This window comes from Odocoileus virginianus, chromosome 32 (genome assembly GCF_023699985.2).
Source record: "Odocoileus virginianus isolate 20LAN1187 ecotype Illinois chromosome 32, Ovbor_1.2, whole genome shotgun sequence".
Taxonomy (NCBI): domain Eukaryota; kingdom Metazoa; phylum Chordata; class Mammalia; order Artiodactyla; family Cervidae; genus Odocoileus; species Odocoileus virginianus.
This window is the reverse complement of record NC_069705.1, coordinates 27,537,435-27,554,217: the sequence shown is the minus strand read 5'-3', so window position 1 is coordinate 27,554,217 and position 16,783 is coordinate 27,537,435. Positions and strand designations below refer to the sequence as shown.

The 16,783-nt window shown below is 40.6% G+C and overlaps 1 protein-coding gene across 1 annotated transcript; it reads left to right on the top strand.

Annotated features, from left to right (window-relative positions):
• Nucleotides 1–170: 170 nt before the first annotated feature.
• On the top strand, nucleotides 171–16,542 carry CYP4V2 (cytochrome P450 family 4 subfamily V member 2). Its single transcript, XM_020889938.2, has 11 exons — nucleotides 171–418; nucleotides 4,010–4,122; nucleotides 4,507–4,592; nucleotides 5,359–5,549; nucleotides 5,950–6,019; nucleotides 7,300–7,426; nucleotides 8,923–9,114; nucleotides 11,475–11,577; nucleotides 12,556–12,690; nucleotides 12,785–12,964; nucleotides 14,073–16,542. The coding sequence occupies exons 1-11, from the start codon at nucleotides 205–207 to the stop codon at nucleotides 14,243–14,245; spliced, it is 1,584 nt and encodes a 527-aa protein (XP_020745597.2). The 5' UTR covers nucleotides 171–204; the 3' UTR covers nucleotides 14,246–16,542.
• The last annotated feature ends 241 nt before the right edge of the window (nucleotides 16,543–16,783 follow it).

Here is a 16,783-nt window from a genome sequence, read left to right as displayed (position 1 = left end):
GTGGGAGCCAGGCGGGTGCCCACCCGCTCCGCCGGCCAGAGGAGGGAAGTGACCCGGCCCGGCGCGCCCCCTCCTCCGCTCCGGGACCGCCCAGAGGCCGGGAACACCTCCCGGCGCCAACGCACTTGACCTCGGGGGGGCAGGACCGCGCCGGCCGCACACTCCGCGGTCTCGGCCCCGGTGCACAGCGGCCCCGCGAGCGCGATGCTGGCGCCTTGGTTGCTGAGCGCCGGGCTGAAGCTGCTGCTCTGGGGCGGGCTGTGCGTTGTCTCCCTGGCAGGCGCCACCCTCACCCTGAACCTCCTGCAGATGGTGGCGAGCTTCGCGCGGAAATGGCATCAGATGCGTCCTGTCCCGACCGTTGGGGACCCCTACCCCTTGGTGGGACACGCGCTGATGTTGAAGCCGGACTCAAGAGGTAAGGGCGCCGGCCGCGTCCCTATCCGAGGGCCGGGGCTTCCGGCCCGCTCCGCCCGCCGGCCCTCGTGGATGTAGTCTGGACACTGAAGTGCCCGGCCTGCCGACACCGGGAGAGAGAGAATTTGTCACCCACTCATTGGAAGACGGATTCCCAGTCCTATCCAGGTTCCCTATGACACCTAAAACTGCGGGTGCCTCTGGTCCAAATGAACTTTTTCTGCCTGTCCAGCATAGATCGCAAGCTTTCTGGGCTCTTGTCTTGCTTTTCTGCTGCTGCTTTTTCCACCCCGTAGCTGCCCCCACACCTCAGGACACTGCTGTCTTTGCTTCTGTCTGGGCTCTTCAAGCCTTTAAGGGCAGAAACTTCCCTGTTCCTGCGTGCTAAGTAGCTTCAGTCGTGTTCCACCCTTTGTGGCCCCATGGGCGGTAGCCTGCCAGGCTCCTCTGTCCATGGGATTCTCCAAACAAGAATACTGGAGTGGGTGGCCATGCCCTTCTCCAGGGGATCTTCCCAACCCAGGGATGGAACCCAGGTCCCTTACATCTCTTGCGTTAGCAGGCGGGTTCTTTACCACCCGCACCACCTGAAACAAGAGAAATCCCTTAGAACACAGAAGTCTCTCTGTCTCTCTGTTTCAAAAGGCACTTGAGGTTCTTCCCCATCCAGACATCACAAGACTTGACCACAACTTTGATTCCTTCTTGACTTTCATATTTTAGCCCTTTTAAGGAGGTTATGTAATAACAACGCTTATGGTCAGGCCTTCTTGAAAACTCATGCAGGAAGTTTCAAAATTCTTATTTAAGAGTTAATTTATTTTTATTGAGATCATCTTTTTGAAGAGAGAGATTTATATTGTTTTGTTGATGGAAATGATCGCTTTAAGCTAGAAAAGTCTCAGAAATATCTGAGATTTGGAGTCCTCCATTAGGGAGGATGAATTACTAACAGATATGAGCACTTTATTTTTAGGGCTTCCCAGGTGGCACCAGTGGTAAAGAATCTGCCTGCCAATGCAGGAGACCCAAGAAACGGGTTCAAAGGGACTGGGGTTCGATCCCTGGGTTGGGAAGATCCCCTGGAGGAGGAAATGGCAACTCATTCCAGTATGCTTGCCTGGAAAAAAATCCCATGGACAGATGAGCCTAGTGGGCTACAGTCCATGGGGTTGCAAAGAGTCAAACACAACTAAGAACACACATACTTTATTTTCATGGGGGTATAAATTGAATTACCCAGAGCTGAAAAGATTTGCTCAATATGACATATTTTAAAATAAGTCAGGGACCAGAACCCAATTCCCCCTCCAATTAATTGTAAATACTAGTGGTTTTACAGGCTGAAGATTAACTGCAATGCTTGAAGGGTTATTTTCCTCTGTTTTCCCAAGCAAGACAATACTGTCATCTTAAACTCACAAAAATACCACGAGGAGTATTTTTGGGAGAGTGTTTACCAAAATACTGAACGTATTTTAGGGCAGAAGAAATCCAAGTAAACTTTTCACCAGCCAAACATCAAAGTGACTAACATCACAAGTGATCCAACAACACATTTATTTATATCAAAACCACATTTGTAAAATCATCTTGAAAGTGTTAGTTGCTCAGTCATGTCTGATTCTTTGTGACCCCATGGACTGTAGCCCACTAGGCTCCTCTGTCCATGGGATTCTCCAGGCAAGAATATTGGAGTGGGTAGCCATTCCCTTCTCCAGGGGATCTTTCCCACCCAGGACTGAACCCAAGTCTCCTGCATTACAAACAGATTCTTTACCATCTGAGCTACCAGAGAAGTCCTTAATACTTAAAAGCTGAGCTAACTCCCCTTTCTATCCTAAGGCTTTATAATATTAAACAAAAAATTTATGTAAAAATATAGACCTTCCCATCCCCACTAAAGAAACAGTATGCTTAAGGAGTCTCGTGTTCTTTTTGAGAATAATTGAAATCTCCACTGAATAAGACCTATTTTAAAACAAACTGTGAGTTGTCTTTGGAATTACTTTCTGAGTGAAGAGAATGACAGTGTACTGTCTTTCATAAAGGGCCATTTTAATCCAGCATATAAATACTGGATTTTGGCATTAGGCAAACCTTGGCTCAATTTCCAGCTTTGGAACCAAGTTGTTTGATTTTGGGAAGTTGTTTAAAACTCTTAAGTTAGAGTGGTTTCTTTTTTTTTTTTTAACCATGGACTTGAAGTATTACAGAGTAATTTTAAGGATTAAATTTAATGCCTGTGGTTAAATTTAGAGTGCTGTCCAAACTTGGTTAGAATAAGTTCTTTAAGATTGTCAATCATCCATTTATCGAGGCCCTGCTTTGTGCCCAGTGTTGAGCTCAACAAAATTGGAGATTTCAGAATACTCTGAGAAATATTTCCTGTCCTCGGCATCTTGGCTCACATGGGGGCTGTGCCTTAAATTTTGTGGCTGTCTTCCCATGAGCCTCTTGAACTCTAGTAGACTCTTGCTTTTGCTTCTGTGTCATCACCTGTCTTCCTCAACGGCTGCCTGCTACTGGACCTGATACCTTCAAGCCACAGATTCAGACTTCTCTTTCTCCTCTGTCAGATCAGACTGAGGGAGGCAGTGTATCAGCATGCAGTAACCCAAGTGTCCATCCCTGGATGAATGGATAAAGAGAATGTCACACACACTGGAATATTATTCAGTCATAAAAAGAAGGAAATACTGCTATTTGTGAAAACATGGATGAAACTTGAGGCCATTAATGCTGTGAAACGTCTGACAAAGAAGATAAATGTTGTGTGATCTCACTTCTCTGCGGAATCTAAAATAAGGAACTTATTACAAAATTCTTGTCTTTTTTTTTAAAAAAAGTATTGGCATATAGTTGATTCACAAATGTTATGTTAGTTTCAGGTATGCAGCAAAGGTGAATCAGTTATACATACATATATGTGTATATATATGTGAAAGGTTGTTGCTGAACCACGAAAAGACGCTGGAATTCTTGGCCTCTGGAGGAGAAGAATTCAATCCGGGGCCAGAGATGAGGCTTGATCACTCAGAGCTTTTGTGTAATAAAGTTTTATTAAAAAGTATAAAGGAGATAGAGAAAGCTTCTGACATAGGCATCAGAAGGGGGCAGAAAGAGTACCCCCTTGCTAGTGTTAGCAATGGAGTTATATACTCTTAATTAGTTATTACAGTGAATCAAAAGAATATCTGAAGGTTGTAAAGACCTCACTAGACCTACTCCCATAAGTTACATTTTAAGATAACAGGATTAGCCAGGAGGTTTTTTCCAGAGACTGTCCTCAAGTAGGATACATTATTGTTATATAATCCTAAGGAATGTAGAGGGGGAAAAAAGTTTGCCCTTTCCTCCTCCTTGAGAATTCCAGACCCCTCTCTCCTTGGGCACCCCTAGACTTATCAACCTGTCTAGGAAATGATTCTTTCATATGTATATGTATACATATATATCCACTCTTTTTTTCAATTCTTTTCTCATATAGGTCATTACAGAGTATTAAGTAGAGTTTCCTGTGCCCTACAGTAGATCCTTATTAGACAGAATTCTTGTCTTGATTGATTTTAAGGTTAAATATTTCTCCCAGATTTTTTTCAGCAGATCATTGATTACACTGAAGAATACCGACATCTGCCACTGCTGAAACTCTGGCTCGGGCCCTTACCTCTCGTGGTCCTTTATAACGCAGAAAATGTGGAAGTGAGTATGTGGTAAACATGTCTAATATTCCACTGTCTGTCTGATGGTGTGGGAATCTCATTAGATGTGGTCATTTTCCACATTCACCTGCCTCTCCCCATTTCCCTCAGTAAATTCTCTATTCAGTTCCTAGTTGCTGGCAGAAACCAGGAATCATCTTGGGTATTTTCTTTCAACTCCATTTAGTCCTCAAGACTGAATGACAGTTATATGTTCACAACTCTTCATTGAATTTCTTTGAGGCACAGGAATAAAAATGAATCACAGAGAAATAACAATTATGAAATCTTGTTTTAAAAAGTAGTTGTGTTCTAGCCAGATGTTCTTGTAATTGATATCATTTTGATGTCTATATCTCTCAAATTTTTTTTTTCTCTTTTTAAGGTAATTTTAAACAGTTCAAAGCACATTGAAAAATCCTACATGTACAAGTTCTTAGAACCGTGGCTTGGACTAGGACTTCTTACAAGGTATGTCAGTGGAAATTTGTAAAGCTGTCTTATAGAAACAGTTTCTTCTCTGGGTAACTTGTTATTTCAGGAACTGACCCAAAGTATTCTTCCAATAACAAGACTGAGCTCTTGAGAATTATGGGAGAAAGTGGAAGGAAAAGTCTAGTTAACAATGGGCCTTTGATTGACAGGAGTCCTGGATATATGGTAATGTCCAGGCACTGTGTTCAGTAGTGATAATCACTAGTGTTCCAAAAACAATGAGGATGTACTGATACATGAATGGAGTAAAGCATAGTTTGGAAGAGGGAAATCTTGAAAAAGCAGTCACATCCCCCCAAAGAAGTATATCAGACATAGGGACCTCAATTCTTGAGTCAGTTCAGAAACAGGGCTCCAGAAAGAAAGGACCCTTGTGGGGACTTTAGATAATTCAAGGATAATAGAGATTAAAGTAAATCATGGAGCAACGGATCATCTGAGGACTATGGTATTGATAAAAGGGAGAAAAATTATAATCTTTAGAATCTCAGAACTTAGAAGTTTAGGAAAAATTTTAATTGTTTCCATTTTTAATAACTGCCTTTGTAAATATTAGTAATATAGAGCAGTATCCAAAATATTCAATTCTGGAGCTATACATGAGTCTTTATCATTCTGATCAAAGCAATTGAGAATCTACAGAATAAGCTATTTCAGGAGAACTTGGTGACGATTATATTTATATTTTATCTGTTTCAGATGTTGCTTCTTTTTTCTTTGTAACCATGTATTGTATTTCTAGTACTGGAAACAAATGGCGCTCTAGGAGAAAAATGTTAACACCCACTTTCCATTTTACAATTCTGGAGGATTTCTTAGATGTCATGAATGAACAAGCAAATATATTGGTTACTAAGCTTGAAAAGCATGTTAACCAAGAAGCGTTTAACTGCTTTTTTTACGTCACTCTTTGTACCTTAGATATAATCTGTGGTAAGTCTCACTGATTTGTTTTTTAAAGTTAGGCTGTAAAGATAAAATGGCCCAAATAGAAAATAACAGTTCATGGTGTGTGTGTTGTGGGGGGGCATTTAGAAGGGATTTTGGGTTCATCTGGATAGTCCTATTGCTAAATTAGCCTCCTAAGAAGCAGTGGCCATTCATAGGACTTCAAACCCAGCAGTTACGGAGCCAACACGACCAGCAGGTCAGGGGGAAGGAAGGGCAGGAGCTGGGAGGAAGAGAAGCAGAAGATTTGAGAGAAGAGAGAAAAGAAGAATTCTGCAATATATCAGAACAGGACATAATGTCTTTTTTTAAAGTGTCTGCCACTGGAAAGTGTGCCCAAGATGTGTGCCTGAATTGAATGGTTACTTCTCACTCTATTTTACAGAAACAGCTATGGGAAAGAGCATTGGTGCTCAAAGCAATGATGATTCTGAGTATGTTCGAGCCGTTTATAGGTAAATTAAATCCTTTCAATTATTTCTGAAACTGTTATTGATTAGGGTTTAAAAATTATTGCCAATCACTTCTGTCTATATTGTATCTTTTTCATCATTTCAAAATGAAACATTATACTAAAAATCAACCTAATCAATTAAAGCATGTATTTCAATAGTAGAGGAAGAGTTGTGTAAATTATAACACATTCAAATTACACAGTAATTTAAAATGACTATTTTATAATATACTGAGAGATTATATTATGATGCTAAGTTGTAAGAGAAAGATATACATTTTCATGGAAAAATGAGAAGATACCACATCAAAGTGTTAGCTGTGTTTATTGTTGTTGTATGTGTACTTCTTTTTCTTATTGTGTTTTATTTGTGTTGTGGTTCATTCTCCTTTCCTATATTTTCTACACTTGAGTATGTATTATTTCTTAATAGAAATAATCAACTTTACTTTTAAAATTGCTCATGATTATTAAGAGGCAGAGGCAGGATCTGATTCAACATATCCTATGTTTCATCCAGTGCTCATTTCACTTAATCTTATTAATTGTTGAGCATCTAACCTGCCATTCACTGCACAAGGTACTGACTAGTTTCATACTGGGCACATGAAACAGAGTAAGGGGAGACAGGCATTGAAGCAACTGATAAGATAATGACTTGAAAAGAAAAGATCAAGTTGATGTGAGAGGGGAAACAAGGATACATTTTACAGATTGAGTGGCCATGAAAAGTCCTTTTTGTGGAACTGGCATCTAAGCTGGTCACAAAGGAGGAGGTTATGTAGGTCTTTCTGCTTTTCACTGGAAATGCTGAGGGTGGTGCTCGTGACAGCTATGTGACAGACGGGGATCAATGAGCACTTTTCCGTGGAAGAGGGAAGTCAGTTGTTTTGTCGGCACTGCAGAGGAGTGAGCAAGCGAATGAGTGGACGTTAAAAAGAGGCAGATTTCATATGATCTTGTGGTGCAAGAGCTATGCGTGACCTGAGGAGGGCAAGAGCTCTCCCTGGAGAAAAAGCAGCAGAGATCAGATGGTCATCTGGTAAGAATGTTTCATAATGGATTCTTCATTCCTCCCAAGAATGCATTCAATGCTTAAGCTTCCCTGGATGTATAATAGGCCATGACTTCATGTTGATGGTAAAGCCTGGAGTTCTCAATAGCCTCTAAAATGAATCATCACCATTCCCCATATCACCCACGCTGAGACGGGGCATCACATCAGGGGTCAAGAAATACACATTTTCAATGTCAGCTGATGTGTTCTTATCCTGTTTATAGGATGAGTGATTCGATACATCAAAGAATGAAGACGCCCTGGCTCTGGCTTGACCTTGTGTTCTATATGTTTAAAGATGGACGGGAACACAGAAAGAGCCTAAAGATTGTTCATGATTTTACCAACAATGTAAGCCCTTGATTTTTTTTTTTACTTGTGATAAAACATACTCAACATAAAACTTACCATGTTTTATGAAAGGTGAATAATAATTGGAAAAAGTAGACAGCACGATTGAATCTTAATTATGTATTAGCATTATGTATGTGGTTACTGGCAGGAGACATTGGATGAATGAAGTTTTAGATCAAGGTGGCCACAGTGGAAGACAGAGTATTCTCCATTACTGGGTGGTGGGAGCATGACCAACAGTTTGTATCTTTTAACTATAATTAATTATTTTCTCAAATTACATGCATTACCAATAAATAATTAATGAACTGTAAATTGGATGCACAATACTATTTCTTAATAAATATTGAAAATGGAATACTGAGTGCCAGGCACTAGGAGTTACCCCAAGGATGAAGAGAAATATGGTGTCTGTCCCCAGAGAACTTAGGATCCATTCATTCAGACCACTTAGCAGCAGGTTTGGTCAATTGCTTGATAGGAGGAGAAAGTTGAAATACATGACCAAACTAAATTTATGGGCTTTAGTTCTTTTATTCACTCAGAAAAGATCTAACGAACATCCTTAAATGCCAGGCAGTGCTCTGAAAGTGAAAGTTGCTCCGTTGTGTCCAGCTCTTTGCAACCCCACGTACTGTACAGTCCATGGAATTCTCCAGGCTAGAATACTGGAGTGGGTAGCCTTTCCCTTCTCCAGGTGATCTTCCCAACCCAGGGATCGAACCCAGGTCTCCCACATTGCAGGCAGATTCTTTATCAGCTGAGCCACAAGGGAAGGGTGGGAATTACATCAGTGAACAAAAACAGATTTGCTGCCATGGGGATACTATATTTGAGGTATGCATTATATTATACAGCAAGTATAATATAATGTCAGGGGGTGAGTGAAATGAAAAAAATAGAGTTAGGAAGATAGTGAGGGCTGGGGACCGGAGTAGCAGTGATCTGGGAAGGTCTTTCTGATAGTGTGCAGAGGAGACAAACCTTAAAGAAGGAGGGAGCCAGCCACACTGGTGTCTGAAGAGAGAGACTTATAGGCAACAGGAATAGAGACCACATCAGGTGACGTAACCTATGAACTTGCTGTTTCTTTTCTCCAATCCATCCAGTAATGAGAGCGATCCATAATTAGCCTATTATATAATGACTGCATTCTCTTCACCACCCAAGCTTTTTCTCATTAGCTCATTCAAATCTCTAGGGCACCATTTAGGGGACTACGAAGTCTATTCCCATGTTAGAAGGATGGCACTTGAATATGCTGGATTTGTCTGACGTTAAATTTGTTTTTAAAAGTCTTATCAAATAATGCCCTAAAATGTTAACAGGAAGCTTTTCTATATTTTCCACAACAGCCTAAGTTATTGTTGAGTCAGAATAGAAAAGGTTTAGAAGAAAAAAATCCATGAAAGAAACTTGTATATTTTCATGGGAAAATGTATTACAGGGTTATATCAAACTCCACACAAGAGCATATTATTTAAATCATACAGGTCATCACTGAACGGGTCAATGAAATGAAGAGACATGAAGAAGGTACAAGTAACGACAAGGAGAAGGACTTTCCTCCACACAAAACTAAATGCAGGGCTTTTCTTGACTTGCTTTTAAACGTGACTGATGACCAAGGGAACAAGCTGAGTCATGAAGATATTCGAGAAGAAGTCGACACCTTTATGTTTGAGGTATTTGATCTTGTCACATCATTTTTGGGTATCATTTAAAAAATTCCAGTTACGTTTTTGAATCTTTAGCATTATTTTAAAAAGTTTATTCGTTTTAAAATAGCCTCATATAACTGAGGATGAGTCACTGAATTACAGCTAGAAATTACAAAAGAACCTGATTAAGTTATCAGATCAACTTCCTTCTTTAGAAAAAGCCTTTGACTTGTGGTGAGTAAAGCAGTTTTCTCAGGATAACCTAAAACCCATCAGACTTTTCCAAGTAGAAAAGCAGCCAGAAATTTCTCAGTTCCCTGTATTGCTTCATGCTTTAAAAAAAAAAAAAAAACTCTGAAACCCACACGTCCGTCTTTTCACTACCTCCTTTTTGAAGTTCTAGCAAATGAGATCCTGCTATGAGCTGCCCAAACTAAAGATTAGCAAGAGCCCTCTGATAGCGAATTTAACTAGTTTGTGGATTCTAAAGGGATTTCTGGTCTTCACATCATTATAAGAAAGCTGTGGTTTTTACAAAAGGTAATTCTAGTGTCATTAAATATTATAAAGAATGAATCGTTCAGTGGATGGATTGCCAAATAAAGATGAAGAAATGTTTTAAAAAGCGCCACGTGGTAATATCCCGGGAGGAAAGTGAAGTGCACGGGTAGTTTAGGATGGCTCAGTGCAGGCCGCCCCTGGGTGGTGTGGGCCGCCCTGCCCTGGGCGTCTGCGGACAGTGCCGGAACACACGTGCTCCTGAGGGCGCAGTGCAGGAAAGCAGGCTGTGCTGAGTGTCCCTCGACCTGAGTTCTCCTTCTGGCTCTCTCCTGATTAGCCTTATGAAATGCTGCCTGTCACCCCAGATCCTTGTCACAGCTTCCCTATGCTCAGCAGGCGTCTCTTACTTGTTTGGATCAGGCTTCCACTTACAAATTCAAGAGCAGTTATTAAGAATTATTTAGCAAGAGCACTTCCTTCTGTGGCTTTGGTGAACAGCTAAGTGAAAGGGGCCAGATCTTGTGTGGAGTTCAGGGTGACTTCCGTGAAGGCACTGCAAGCCTGAGAAGAGGCACGGACACCAATATCATGGACTCCAAAGATACATGTTGTATAAAATTGCAGAATAAGCCTCAAACAATTCAACTCAGAGGCTTCCCTGGTGGCTCAGTGGTTAAGAATCTGCCTGCCAATGCAGGAGAAGTGGGTTCGATCCCTGGGTCGGGAAGACACCGTGGAGAAGAAATGGCAACCCACTCAGTATTCTTGCCTGGGAAATCCCATCAACAGAGGAACTTGACAGGCTACAGTCCACGGGGTCACAAAGAGTCAGACACAAATGAGTCACTCAACAACAGCAACAACAAATTCAACTGAGAAGCTGTTTCAGGAAGCAGGTGCTTTGGCGATTTCTGCACAAATGATAATCATCACTTGCATTGCATAGAGAAAATGGAAAAGTAAGTACTTCCACAGAGGAATAATTTTGTCTTTAGTGCCCCCTAAAAGTCTTATTCTTAGAGCTATACTATTATTATTGATTTTTTCAAACAATTTTTTTTTTCTGAAGAGCTCAGGTAAAAAATTTTTGGATCTGTTTTTAATCTCTAAAATGTAAATAGCAGTATCAAGTATTTCACGAAGTTTTTCTGAAGAATAATTGAGTTAGTTTCTGCAAAGTACTTAGTATATTGCCTAAAGCTCAGCCAGTATTACAGGAGGGGATGCATCAACTTCTGGATGTGGAGGATGTTACTCAGAACCACACATAGACTTCTGGCCTCCAGGGTCCATAGGTAAAGCCTACCTTACAAAGGATAGAAGGTGGAGGAGTACAGGTCTGGCAGATTGGCTCTTGAAAGTCAGACATTTCCCCTTAAAAACTGTCTAACAAAGCACCTTATCCCCTTGGGAAAGTGAAAGTGAAGTCGCTCAGTCCTGTCCAACTCTTTGCGACCCCGTGGACTGTAGCCCACCAGGCTCCTCCATCCATGGGATTCTCCAGGCAAGAATACTGGAGTGGGTTGCCATTTCCTTCTCCAGGAGATCTTTCCAACCCAAGGATCGAACCCAGGTCTCCTGCGTTGCAGGCAGATGCTTTAACCTCTGAGCCACCAGAAAGCCCAAAGGCTCCCTTATTATCACAACCCAGCCACTTTTCACCATGTATGCAACCTTGTGTGGCGTTGAAATGCCTCTCTAAGCATGAATCTCCCCTTTGAAGGGACTCTTTTGTTTCTTATCAAGGTGAAATACTGCACCCACTTAATTTATTATGTTTGGAGTCATAGTGCAGCTGTCAGATCCAGACAGTTCAAAATGGAGTTCTCTCTTCTAATCTTTTCCATACGACTCTGCTAAGCTATTTTTCCTTGCATTTGTAGGGCCACGATACAACTGCAGCTGCAATAAACTGGTCCTTATATCTATTGGGTTGGTATCCAGAAGTCCAGCAAAAAGTGGACAGTGAACTGGAAGAAGTGTTCGGTATGTTCAGCCCCTTCACTAGTTACACGGTGGGTACCATGTCCACTGAAGCAAGAGTTGTTCTCTCTCAGAAAGGGTATGCAGTAGGATCTGTTCTAAAGGTACCGCAATAGGCAGGAAGTCTCCGATGTGGGGTTCCTTCCAATACCAGTTTTCTTAGCAAGGCCTGGCTAAGAATACAGGCATTTGCTAAGTGCCTGGCATATGATGCACAGATAAATGGTACGATCCTCAGGCATCTCACTGCTTAATAGATGAAGCAGATGTACATGCAAAAGCATTGAGTCATGGGGTCAAGGAAACCTGTTTCATCCCTCATTGTACCTAGCCACAAATGAGAGAGAAGATGCATTAAGCTGCTAGGATGTACATTTCTATTTCACAGCCAGCAATCTGCAGGCTGATGCCAGCAGTGACATCATCAGATTCCCAGCACCCCAAAAGGAAACCCTGTCTCATTACTTGGCCACTCTCCTTTCTTCCCGCAGGCCCTGGCAATCTCTAATCTGTCTCTAATGGGACTTACTACCTGTTCTGGGTACTTCCTGGGCTTTCCAGGTGGCTCAGTGGTGAAGACTCCACCTGCCAATGCAGGAGATGTGGGCTGGATCCCTGGGTAGGGAAGATCCCCTGGAGGAGGAAATAGCTACCCCCTCCAGTATTCTTGCCTGGGAAATCCCACAAACAGAGGAGCCTTGCAGGCTACAGTGCATTGGGTCGCAAAAGAGTTGGACATGACTTAGCAACTAAACAACAGAGTACTTCCTATAAATGGAATCCTACAAATATGTGATTGTTGGTGTCTGGTTTCTTTCACTGAATAGATCTCATTTTATTTTGATTATGGGTAATATTAGAGATTCTACTTTAGCTGTAGATATTTAACATTCAGTGTTTTGATGTGTATTCTTCATCAATATCCCATCTCCCAAGCTCAAATAATACTTTCATTGTTATTCTGTGTATTGTTAAAACCAGGGAAGTCTGACCGTCCTGTTACCCTAGAAGACCTGAAGAAACTGAAATATCTGGAATGTGTTATTAAGGAGAGCCTTCGCCTTTTCCCGTCTGTTCCTTTCTTTGCCCGTAATCTTACCCAAGACTGTGAAGTTGGTGAGGATTGTATAATTTGAATAGCAGGGAGAGGGGGTTATTTTTATGGTCTGTCTTGCTCCATCCTCATGGCCTATTGACTACTTCTTGACAGTGGGTTACAAAATCGTGCAAGGCTGTCAAGTAATCATCCTGCCCTATGCACTGCATAGAGATCCAAAGTACTTCCCGGATCCTGAGGAATTCAAGCCAGAACGGTTCTTTCCCGAGAATTCGAAAGGACGTCATACCTACGCATATGTGCCCTTCTCTGCGGGCCCCCGAAACTGTATAGGTCTGTATCCACCAGAGCTAGTCTCACCTTTCAGGTTGGCAGGGCAGTCGTGGTTTTCTTACAAAAATTTCTTGAGATATAGCATCCCATATGCAACTGTCTTTTAAAAAAACTGTCTTCCTTTCCCCTGCCCTTTGCTACACATTGTTTTAAAATGTGACTGTCATAAAGTTTATTAGTTTTCTGGTGCAGCCATAGCAAAGTATCCTACACTGTGTGCTTAAGCCACAGGAATTTATTTTCTCCCAGTTCTGGAGGCTAGAAGTCCAAGATCAAGGTGACAACAGAATTGGTAATAAGCTTCTCCTTAGCTTATTGGATCCATGCTGTTCTTCTCCCTGCATCCCTACACGGTCTCTGTGGGTGTATTCTAATCTTTCCTTTCCATAAGGATACCAGTCAGATTGGATTAGGATCCACCCATCTGACCATTTTCATTTAATTACTTCTTTAAACGTCCTGTCTCCAAACACAGGCATAATTCTTTCCTTGGTAGACGTTGACAATATTATAGCTTTTAGATGAAAAGAGGATATACTTCATATGGTAGAAAACTTATGTGTAATGATGTGTTATATTTAATTTCTGTTTGTTGCTTTTAAGAACTTCATTTTGGAAAACCAAAACACAAAACACCACAAGGCCAGCTGAAGTGCTTAAACAAAGCGAATGCACATCACCAAGTGTTATAAACACACTCAGCTTCAGAATCTCTAGCATTTTATCGTTTATGCAAATATAGGCATTCATATAATAAGACCAGATTTAAATGGGTGAGTCTGAAGCTTATTTGGTGACTCTGTAGTAAATTAAATTAAAGGCTCAATAAGAAAGTAGTCTAGAGTAGTGATTCTCAGGCTTGAATGAGCCCAGGACGCTTTTGCTAAAATATAAATTCCTGGCCCATCTCAGCTGTTCACATGTACTGGGTGGGAGAAGGAAAGGGCACTCAAGAATCTTCATTTTTAACAAGCATCCCAAGTGATTCTGATTCTCCCAGGGCCCATTGCAAAAATACAAAATTGTTTGCTTCCTCTGATTAGACTTCTGATTTCTCACATTTAAGGTATATCTATCTAATGATGTTGGTATTTACTTTAATTTGAAGGTCAAAAGTTTGCCATAATGGAAGAAAAGACCATTCTTTCCTGCATCCTGAGGCACTTTTGGGTAGAATCCAACCAAAAAAGAGAAGAACTTGGTCTGGCAGGAGAGCTAATTCTTCGTCCAAGTAACGGCATCTGGATCAAGTTGAAGAGGAGAAACACAGATGAATCCTAACTGTATTACTGAGTTATGCTCTTATCATAAAAAAGTCTTTCTTTAAAGGGAACTTTTCATGTACAATTTGTAGATCATGGATTCAGTATTCTTAATCCCTCAATTTAATTTTTTTCTTGTCGCATTTAGCTTAGGGTCAAGTCTACGAAAGCAAGAGTTTCCATATCTTCATCACCATCATAGCTTTGAGTCCTGGTCTTGATCCCAAAAGATAAATTAACTGATGACCGTATGCAAATGAACATATAAAAACCTCCACAGAAGGATCCACAGGCCAATTCCATTCCAATCAACAGAGCCAAAAGATATAATTTAAATGAAGTTCTAGAATATCTTTAAGATGTTCTTATTGACTCAGGAATAAATATTTGCATGTACACATATACATTTGTTCAAAAAGACTGTGTAATTAAGCACTATGACTTAAGGAGCTTAAATTTCAAGAATTGTATCAGTGGCATCAGTTTTGGGGAGAATAATCCTTATGATACTTTTCAAAGAGTTAATCATACACAGTGGATCATTTATAAGTTCACTCATAGGTTCTGTTCCTCTTTCCCTTTGGACTGTGTACTTATAGCTTTCCTTTCATTTTTCAGAGCATCACAATTACCTTTCTATATTGTATATTATTGGGAGAGATTCCTCCTGGTAATCTCCAGTGCCTCACCATGCCTCAGGGAATTGATTGGGAGCTCTAAGGCTTTGGAAGGTCTAAGGACCTTAGAGATTTTCTAGTTATGCAATGGCCTCTCCCTGTCTACAGGTTCTGAAACCATGGATTCAACCAAGGACTGATTGAAATTATTTGAAAAAACAATTCCAGGAAGTTCCGGAAAGCAAAACTATTTACGAAGTATTCACATTGTATTCACAACTATTTACATAGCAGTTACATTGTATTAGGTATTGTAAGTAATCTAGAGATGATTTAAAGTATAGAGTTGGATGTGCAGATCCATGTACAAATGCTACACTATTTTGTATAAGGGACTTGAGCATCCATAGATTAGTGTCTGTGGGGATCCTGGAACCAATCCCTTGTGGATACCGAGGGTACTCCCCCTTAATAGAACAGGCTGAGTTCAGGGGAAAGGTAAGTCCCAAAGCCATACCACTAGTGGGTGATGAGGCTGGCGATGGAGATCTTTAAATCTCTCCACTCCCAATATGGTGACACTTCCACAATAGGATCTTGCTTCATGGCACCCATGTCTAGATATGTTATTAGAATATAGATGTTCTGCCTCTGATTTTGGCATATTTCCTCTTCCATTATTAAAGGAAAAGAGAAGCCATTCATCTATATTAAGTAACCCAGTCACATCTCACTTAGTATAGGGTTAGACTTCTAGTAAGTTGAATCCTCCAGGACATACCTGTCAAGCTGACAACAGACACCCATTCCCCAAATTTTAATGCCGTAGACAACATCTCTAATCCATCACTCAGTGACTTTTAAAAACTTCTTTTATGAAATAATTTTAATAAAATTGTTTCTTCAATTTTCCAAGACAATACCTGATAGAAACAACAAATTAAGAAGATGCATGATGTATTCTTCAATGGATATCAAATAAAAAACAAAATACAAAACCAAAACCACTTGGGAAGCACCACAGGCTGAGGTACTAAGGGCAGGGTCAGCAGATCTCCCCACTTTCATATCCCAGAGACCCCAGTGTGGACCACCCAGCCCCTAAGCTGAGCAGAAAAAGTCAAGAACATATAAGATATAAGGAAAAGACTTCCATCTTATGGTTAACCTTCTTACTTAAAAACTGGGTATGTGTAGAAATCTTGCTCCCCAATGACCCTGGATAATTGGAATTTTATTTGTGGAAATTGGTCTTATTTCTGAATTTCAGGCACTTATATATAAATCTTTGTGTGTGCTTAAGTGACCCTATAATATGATGTAAAGTTAAATGTAAAGTAAAATATTGCCACATGTTGTCTTTTGGTCTAAAATCTTCATTTAGCCTCAGAATAATTTATTTTTTTTAACCTGGAAATTCTCTGAAACTGTGTCAGAGTCGGAACTGAGAAATATGTCATCTTTTGTAATATGGGAATGCAGGTGCTGATTTTTTTAAATACAAGGATGATCAAATATCTATATCCCTATTACCTGTCTTCTACTCAAAAGAGGTAACTCAAGAAAAATAAATTACATTTTAAACATGGGTGCTACATTTTATCCTAAGAGTTGACATCAGTTGGAAATATGGATAACTTTAAAGAATAGTGGATGACTGATTCATAATGCAATAAAAGTATTAGTACTTTTGAGTTGACATCATTAGTGTCATTCATACTTTCTAACAAAATGATGCTTATGCTGCTATCATAGACTGATTTCAAATTTCTCATAATTTGAAGCATAAACTAGAGGAGAAGCAGAAATCCCAGAACGTTTTGTTCCTCTGGTAGCAAAAAGTAAAATCCCTCTTAAGGGCTCCCTGGGAGTAAGCAAAAACCATAGCATCATTGGGTCCCAGGGGTTTACAGCCTAGAAACCTCTCCAGGAGGGGGCCT